This window comes from Neltuma alba, unplaced genomic scaffold, assembly GCF_004799145.2.
Source record: "Neltuma alba isolate B1F8T4 unplaced genomic scaffold, ASM479914v2 tig00011414_pilon, whole genome shotgun sequence".
NCBI lineage: Eukaryota > Viridiplantae > Streptophyta > Magnoliopsida > Fabales > Fabaceae > Neltuma > Neltuma alba.
Genome location: NW_021636098.1, coordinates 223,906 through 232,789, shown reverse-complemented (window position 1 = coordinate 232,789; position 8,884 = coordinate 223,906). Strand labels below are relative to the sequence as shown.

Genomic DNA, 8,884 nt, shown 5'->3' with positions numbered 1-8,884 from the left:
GGTATTTTAGGAAAAATGTGTCACTTTTCTTATAATTAACTAACTTACCTAACTTCCTTAATCTAATCAAATTAGTTAAATGGGTCTTATATTAAAGACCGGAGGAGTACTAAAATTTGACATGTGGATATTAAAATTTAACTTTTTAAATTAAACTATAAAAAATTAATTTTTATTTAGAACCTGATTATAATTTTTTTCTTTATTTACTCCCAAAAATCAGGGAATAATCCTTAAGATTGCAGAAAAAGCGTCATTGCCCGTTTATAAAACGATGTAAATCAAAAAAAAAACATATACTAGAGTACAGTGTCATTTACAAAAAGAAAAAGAAAAATACTTATATTAACAAATTAATCAAATGAACGCAAATAAAATAATTAAGTGATAGGCAAAGACAAAAATCCCAAGTCATACATTTGAGCATTTATTCCAAAATGCCCCGGTAGCGAACAATCGCATCACACCACAGAATCATAGAATTTAATGTATGCGACAAAAAAATGCACATGCACTATTTGATTGGTCAAGAGCGTATAATAAACACCCAATCTTCATTTTCATCTTTATATATTTGAGATCCTTCGTTTTGATCATCACATTATTATATTTCCTTGTGAAATTACCTTTTCAATCGTTTTTAATTTCCGGATCAAAATTAGGTCCTGTTATTGATCCGTGATTAAAGAATCAGATTGCATTGAATAGTCAGACTAACTCACGGTTGAATTTGGACTAAAGGGTCATTTTCATGGTTGAACTGGGATGGAGTAAAGTTGAGCTGCCATTGAATTAAAACTCAAATTAATCCGAAAACTGAACAGATTAAAGATTAGACGGGGTTTTTGGGCATCATGAAAAATACTAAGAAATTTTAATAAAAACCTGAAGCAAATAAAAAAAAAAAGGTGACCGTATCAAAAAAATCCGATAGCATAATTATACCCCAGGAGTTTCACAAACACAGTAATTAAGACATTTGGGGGTACTAAATTGGGATTTGCAGGTATAGGAGTATGTTTTTGTCTTTCTCCTAATATTTTATTAGATTTCATATGATACATAGGATTTGAGATATAATTAATATTGAAATTATCATCCAATCCAGAAGCATGAGTCCTGCTCCTAAGATAACCTGTAGATAGAGGGATCTATCTAAGGATTTGAATGACCATCGTGGTATATTTGTATTTGTCGCACTGAACAACCGAGTAATAAATTGTTTGATCCGGAGATATGTATAAGGCTGAAGGATACTTTTCGTTTTTTTAATTTTTATAAAATTTCAATTTGATTTTTTAACTTTAAAACGTATATTTTTAACTTTTAATCCTAAATTTTTTTCAAAAAATGATGACATTAAGATTTTAAATGTTGATAAAATATTCTCAAATACTAATATATTAAGTTTAGTTTTCAAAATATCTATAATTGCTACAAAAAATCATTATCGAATCCTAATGATTCTAGGATTAAAAGACTAAATGTATACTTTTTAAAGTTAAGGGACCAAATTGAAACCTTGTATAAAGTTAAAAAATCAAATATATACTTTAGCTTATGTATAATTAAACTATAATCTCTAAGTTCTTTTTTATAAAAAAGTAATCTTCTTCAGGGTGTCGTCCATAGATATAAAAAATAAATTCTTTTGTCTAAATTTTTAAATTTACTTTATTACTTTTAATTAAATTAAACTTACATTTTGAAACACCTAATTTGAGTGCTTGTTTCCTATGACAAAGGGCATTAGGGGTATGAGTCGTGGGCGCCTAAGCAATTAGTATATTTTAACTAATAAAATTTATGACAAATTCAAGCTACTATTAATAAATCTTGAAAAAAAAATAAGTCACTTGCTCAAATCAAAGCTTATCTGCATAATTAATGGAGAATTAATTAAGTAGGATTAGGGTGTGAGGTGGGGCCCGCCAGGGTGGATGCATGTGGGAAGATTGGCCCTTCTTTTCAGAAATCTGAACGTTACAAAGAAATGCCTCACTACGCGCCCAAACTTGTTCCCCCCTCTTGCCGTTTCTTCCCTCCTCCAGTTCACCTGCTATGCCCGGTCGTCTTTTTACTGAAATGGCATGAGGTTATTCCATGCCGGAAACAGAAGACAACAGACCCAAATATTTTCTTCTACACAAAATATAAGAATTAGATCATTAATTTATAAAGATTAAAAAATTAATTAAATCACTTATTTATAAAGAAATGTTTTATTTTTTTAAAATAGTTTTTTAATTATTTGCATTGAAAACATGAAAACCCCTTTTAATTTGATCAAGCAGTATGAATAGTTTGGGATTATAAATTTTGAAATTAAAATATGTTGAAATATTACCTTCAGCACCAAGACAAATCACTAAACTTATCCTACATTTAAGGTTGAATGGAGTATTACATAAAAAGTTCAGAAAAGGATGGTATTAGTTTAATTAGTAATTTTAGGTTGGAGTTTTAAGTTTTCAATTTTGTTAAAAATCTTTGATATATCTTTAATTTGACAGTTCGAAAGTAATTTTCACATAAGTTGATTTAATGCCAAATGAGAGGAATAAAATTAGGAAACAAAAGTATAGTAAATAAAAAAAAATTTAACTGTAAATTTTAAATTAAAGAAAAAATGTTTTATAAGTTACATAAAAATCCAATCATTTACAAATGGCATATGATACTCCTTCGGTTTTAAATATAAGACCTTCATACTAGTGTGTAAAAAGGTCTTATATTTAGAACCGGAGGAGTATATAAGAGCTTTATATTTAGGACCGAAAGAGTATAACTTATTTCTACCCCTATACAAAAATATGAGTATGCTTTAATTATAGTTGCTGTTGGCTTATTGCAACCAAGATATTTTTTTTTTTAATGAAAAATGAACAGGACTAAGGCGAAGATAATTACACAACTGATTATTCACATAGCTTGGTTGTTTACGGGCTGAACCGGTAGCCAGTCATTGACCAATGCACAGTACTTTTCAGTTTTCACAAACGAAGACATGTGGGAGGCGGGGTATTTTATTCCTCTCGCACGCAAACCAGTAAAACCACCAAATGACCAAAGACTGGCAAAGAGCGCTCTCTCTCTCTCTCTCTCTATATAGATATATATATATATTATGTATTTAACCACAAAACCTCTGGGACTTTCTTTCAAACCCATCAATATGGCTCTTAACCGCTGCTCTTCCTTCGCTCTGTTTTCGTTTTTACACATTGCTCTGCTTTCAGCCCTCTGCTTCGCGGGAGACCCTTACGTTTTCAGTGAGCTTCATTTCTCCTATATCACCGTCTCGCCTCTTGGTGTGCCTCAACGGGTTCGCTCTTTTCTCTACTCATGCTGGTCCTTTGTAAACTTCTGTTACATTCTTCTTCTTCTTCTTGTTATTCTTTTTTCTTGTGGTTTATGATCATTAACGTTGGTTTTGATCCTTCTCCGGGGCTCGCTTCGCTCGGGATTGGTGTTTTTCTGTTTGTTTCTCATTTTTCTTTCCAGAAATGGCGTGTCGTATATGCTGGGAAATTTTGCTTTATTGCATTGCTGATTGGGGTTTTATTTTATTTCTTTCCTTTTCTTCTCTTATTCTCTATTCAAATGCTATCTAATATTTCTTAAATGTTAAAATACTGAATGGATGGATTCCAGCTGTTATTCTTGTAGAAAATGCGCCCAACGCTATCGCTGTACAATCCTTTTTCATTTCTTAAATTTGGACTCCCGTTTTTCATACGGTTCGTATTTTCTGTTTTGTATTTTGTACTATTTTAGCTAGTATTCAGTGAGCTCGTGCTTTTTTAGCATCGCTGAATAAGTCTAGACTGGCAAGGTAATCAACTTGCCAAATATTTGATCCGTGTAAAACTGAAATTGATATTGGAATTTCGTTATGGTCACTGTGGGATTTCTTAAGGATTTTTAATTCCTTTTTCCGTCTACGTATTGTTCTATTCTTATCTCTTTTTCTTTCCTTAAATTTTTGATGCCGTTCTGTTTTCGTCCCTGGGGAAAAGAAAATATTGTTCTCTTGCTTTCAGACGAACGAGTACAACAAACTGAGTTTTGATAAGAATATGTCTGGCTTCACTGCTCCATAAAATCTGACTGCAGGTCATTGCCGTCAATGGGAAATTCCCTGGCCCTCTTATCAACGTTACTACAAATAACAACGCCGTTGTTAATGTATGGAATGAATTGGATGAAGATCTCCTCATTACTTGGTTGGCTCCGTTTCCTCTCCATGTCATTTTACACTTCTCTTGTTCAATGATTGTGATTTAACAAAATTGTCACATGATTGTGACAGGCCTGGTGTTCAAATGCGACGTAATTCATGGCAGGACGGTGTTCTTGGCACAAATTGTCCAATTCCTTCCAAATGGAATTGGACATACCAGTTTCAAGTCAAAGATCAGATTGGAAGCTACTTCTACTTCCCTTCTCTTGGTTTTCAAAGAGCTTCTGGTGGCTTTGGCCCCTTAGTGATCAACAAAAGGAAAGAAATCCCCATTCCTTTCGCACAACCAGATGGGGATATTGCCATTTTGATTGGTGACTGGTTTACTCAGACCCATACAGTCAGTAACTCTCTTGGGTTTGTTTTTTATGTTTTTGGATCATTCTTTTTATCCTTTTTTATGAAAGCTTTTGGATTATTCTGTATATAATGGTGATGGGTTTTGTTCTGATTGGTTTCTTTTATACCTGCATCTCTTAAATTTAGGCCCTGCGAAAAACACTGGACGAGGGAAAGAGCCTGGGCATGCCAGATGGAGTCCTTATTAATGGAAAGGGGCCTTATCGTTATAACACTTCTCTGGTACCTGGTGGTATTGAGTATGAAACAATTAATGTTGATCCAGGTATTATTATTTCTATTTTCTCCCTTTGATTTGCTACACATGTTATGCTTTGTTTTTCCTCCTATTAAAGATACTGCCGTTTCATCTATGTACTTTGCTTTTCTTTCTTCCATCGAATGGCCATCTTCCCAGTCGGCAATTTTCATGCACAATGATCTGTCTTTGTAATTTTGATGTTCAAAACACTTTAACCTATTTCTTTCTCCCTGTAAATTTTCTTATTTTCATTTGCAAGGGTCTCCCTTCATTTCCTGATTGCTATTGCTGGGTTCTAGTGCTAATGTAAATGTGATTTTGCTGCTTCTTTTGCATGTATCTTAACCAATCTGATTTGACATCTTTGGATATTTTCTTGGTTATGCTTTGAAGAAGGCATTTAATCAAGAATATTGTAAGAACTCAGTTGGTGTAAGAAATTCAAATTATATTGGAATTATGCCACTTGGCAATAACTGCATTCCTGACCTCGTTGGTACTGAAATATTAGGTTATATCTTATCCTTTAAAATGCTATCTAGCAATCTGCACGGTAACCTTTTGGAACGGTTTGCATACTTATTGGGATTAAAATTATATGTGGCAGGCAAGACTTATCGGATTCATGTTCATAATGTGGGAATTTCAACTACTTTGAACTTCAGAATTCAGAATCATAATCTCCTCTTGGTAGAAACAGAGGGTTGTTACACAAGTCAATCAAACTATACTCAATTTGATATTCATGTTGGGCAGTCATACACTTTTCTGGTTTCCATGGACCAGAACGCAAGCACAGACTACTATATTGTTGCAAGTGCCAGGTTTGTTAATGAATCATTATGGCAAAGGGTTACAGGTGTTGCAGTTTTACACTATTCCAATTCCAAGGGACCAGTGACCGGCCCTCTCCCTGATCCACCCAATGATTTTTATGACAAGGAGGCATCAATGAACCAAGCGAGAAGTGTCAGGTTTGTCACTTGGAATTTGATATAGTTAACATTTCAACTAGAGGGATTGGTTGCTTGAATTATTCTTCTGAGTGCAGAAAACCACATATATGTCGATTTTGCATTATTAAATCTCAATTTAATGCCCATAGTTGAAATTTATTAAAAAATCAAACTATTGTCATAGTGATTCATTAATTTGTTTTATTTACTAAGTATATGAGGGTAGAGTAGTTCATCATTGTTGGTGACCTATATGAATTGTCCTCTTGGTTTTACATTTGATATTTAGAAGAAGAATTATGCCTACAATATCTTTAAAAAATTTGGGAGAATGACAATTAAGGGCACGATAAAGAAATTAATATAAAATGAGGATTTGTTTGCAACTAAATTTTGAAATTTACAGCTGAAACTTTTTATGTTTACAACTTCAAAGTCCTCATCCTACATTAATATTCTCATAAGGTCCTTAATTGCTGTTCTCCCTAAAAATTCTATCATAACAGGTATGCTTACTTGGTATAATTTGTTCTATGGCTGCAAGTAAATAAAAGGCAGCCGTTTCCATCTTGATCATTTCATGAACTGGTCTACTGCATGTTCTAAGGTTCCTTTGTTGATTAGGCAAAATACATCTGCCAGTGGAGCTCGTCCCAATCCTCAAGGGTCCTTCCGGTATGGCTCCATTAATATAACCGACACTTATATGTTGAAGGTTCTGCCTCCAATGCTTATCAATGGCCATGTTCGAGCTGCCATCAATGGCATTTCATTTGTTAAACCTGAGATACCATTTAGGCTCGCTGACCACCACAAGTTGAGAGGAACTTATAAACTTGATTTTCCCAGTAAGCCACTGAATAGAGCTCCAGTGACGGACAGATCTTTAATTAATGCTACATATGGAGGATTCATTGAGATTATATTGCACAATAATGACACCACAATACAGAGCTTTCACATGGATGGCTACTCCTTCTTTGTTGTTGGGTAAGAGCCCCTTTTCTTTTCCCTTGGTGTCTTAAAAGGTATGATAGTGTCTGCGATCACTGAGTTCAAAAGTTTTGTGACTCCAGGATGGGCTATGATGAGTGGACAGAAAATTCCAGAGGTACATATAATAAGTGGGATGGAATTTCACGCAGCACAATTCAGGTTTGTTTTCCTTTGGAAAATATATCCCTTTGCCGGAACAAGAAAGCCATACATTTACATATCCCATGGCCATATTGTTATTGTGATTGTCTTTTGCAAGCACCCGACTTCCTGGGATTTTCTTTTGTTGAGTACACACCTTTTTAGCTCAGCTTCGAAAAACTCCTGAATGAATATTTTCCCATGGTCAAATCTTGAAATTTGATGAGCAATTGAATCGATCTTCATTGTTTGCTCTTCTCGAGCGTCCTTCGGATTTGAACGCTTCTCAGCTACTTAGAAATGAGAATAGCCTTTTTCCATATGAAGCCGACTGAATGTTAGAAGTACCTCGAGCTTCATTGTAATTGTAGTGGTACATTGTTAACTGTTATTTGACCGTATAAAAAGTGGTTTGTGAGACCATCAAGAACTCTAGTTCCTGGTTTTGAGATTGTGCATGTATATGTTAGCATCTTCTTTATCACTATGGAGCTCAAGTGGTTCAATGATGGAGTGACACTCATAGTAGCCGGCACTTAAAATTGCACCTACAGATGCTTTATATTCATGCTCCGTATCTCTGTGATCTTTTTCTTAATGACTGCCTGATGTGTTGCCATGCAATAATCTCCAACCATTAGGGGATTTGAGTTCTGTTATGTGTTGGGTTTGAAGTGTCCGTGTTCCCAATGAATAGGTTTTCCCTGAAGCATGGACTGCAATCCTTGTTTCTCTTGACAACACTGGGGCATGGAACCTGAGAGCAGAAAACCTAGACAGGTGGTATCTAGGCCAGGAAACATATCTGAGGATTGTCAATCCTGAAGAAAATGGGAAGACAGAAATGTCAGCACCAGATAATGTTCTATACTGTGGACCCCTCAAGTCTCTTCAAAAGTATCCAATCCTTCCAACCCGTCACTTGATTAATTGTTTATTATTGAGTCATTTAATATTATCATCATAACACGAGAAGAAAAATATTGTTGAGAACTCAGTAATTTGACATAAAATGTTTGTCTTTTTTTTTTTTTTAAATGATTTTTTTTATGAATTTTGCCTGCAGGGAGCAGCACCACTCTTCTGGAGCTCATACTTTTGGAGTAAACTTGAAGCATTACATGACGATGATGCTGGCACTTTTCACTGCCATTTTCTTATATAGCTAAGCTTCACTGCTGTATGCCTGTGAGGTTAGCGTGTTCACAGTTTTACTGATGTGTTAGGGTTTTGGAGATCTGTAGAATAGTATGCCCAAAGGGTTATACTAATTTTTAGGTCTAAAGAGTGGTCTGAGTCAAGATTTTCTTTTGGTTTGCCCTGATTTTCTTTTAAACCTAGTTGTTAATCGACTAAAAGATGAATCAATGATTTAGTTGGGTTTGATCATTCTTTATCTATATTCAAAAATCAGATTTGTTTAGTTCTTTAGACATTCTATAATGTCTACTCAAATTTAGTCAATGAATGCATCCTTTGCCCATGTTTTTTCCCCGGCTTTTTTACTCTCTCCGCCTTCTAGATTTTTTTTTTTAAGAAAAGAGAATAAATTGAGCTGATCAAGATGGCCCAACTGAGCCCACTAAAATGATGAATTCTGCTCATAACTTCAGAACCACTTGGTAAGCCCAAAGGAGTGATGTAACCCTTAACTGTTCACGTCACCACATTGGTAGGCTGAACACAGTTTATCCCATCTTGCAAGACCTTGGAAATTTTTTTCCCCTCAGAATAATTGATCACGTTAACTGAAAAAAAAAACAGATAATGTGAGTAGTTTCATTGATGAATTTGTTGAAAAAAAGCATGTTTACTGGCAAATTTCAAGCTTAGTTTCGAGAAAAAAAAAAAAGGAAAATACATGTTAAATTTCAAAATGACAAATAGGATATTTTGACAGATTTTAAGTAATAAAAATCATTACCAGAATATTTACCATGACCTGTT

General features: G+C 34.3%; 1 protein-coding gene across 1 annotated transcript; it reads left to right on the top strand.

Moving 5' to 3' along the window:
- The first annotated feature begins 3,175 nt into the window (after window positions 1-3,175).
- Window positions 3,176-8,410, top strand: LOC114713056 (monocopper oxidase-like protein SKS1). The gene is made up of 9 exons (XM_028897633.1): window positions 3,176-3,325; window positions 4,117-4,226; window positions 4,313-4,583; window positions 4,730-4,868; window positions 5,452-5,818; window positions 6,425-6,790; window positions 6,877-6,955; window positions 7,635-7,834; window positions 8,004-8,410. The coding sequence occupies exons 1-9, from the start codon at window positions 3,176-3,178 to the stop codon at window positions 8,104-8,106; spliced, it is 1,785 nt and encodes a 594-aa protein (XP_028753466.1). The 3' UTR covers window positions 8,107-8,410.
- The last annotated feature ends 474 nt before the right edge of the window (window positions 8,411-8,884 follow it).

What these genes read in the sequence shown, in the direction of transcription:
- LOC114713056 (XM_028897633.1), top strand. Translation starts at nt 3,176, where the DNA reads ATGGCTCTTAACCGCTGCTCTTCCTTCGCTCTGTTTTCGTTTTTACAC. An exon ending in AACCAAGCGAGAAGTGTCAG is followed by an intron (nt 5,819 to 6,424) that starts GTTTGTCACTTG and finishes TTTGTTGATTAG; the next exon opens with GCAAAATACATCTGCCAGTG. An exon ending in TTTCACGCAGCACAATTCAG is followed by an intron (nt 6,956 to 7,634) that starts GTTTGTTTTCCT and finishes CCCAATGAATAG; the next exon opens with GTTTTCCCTGAAGCATGGAC.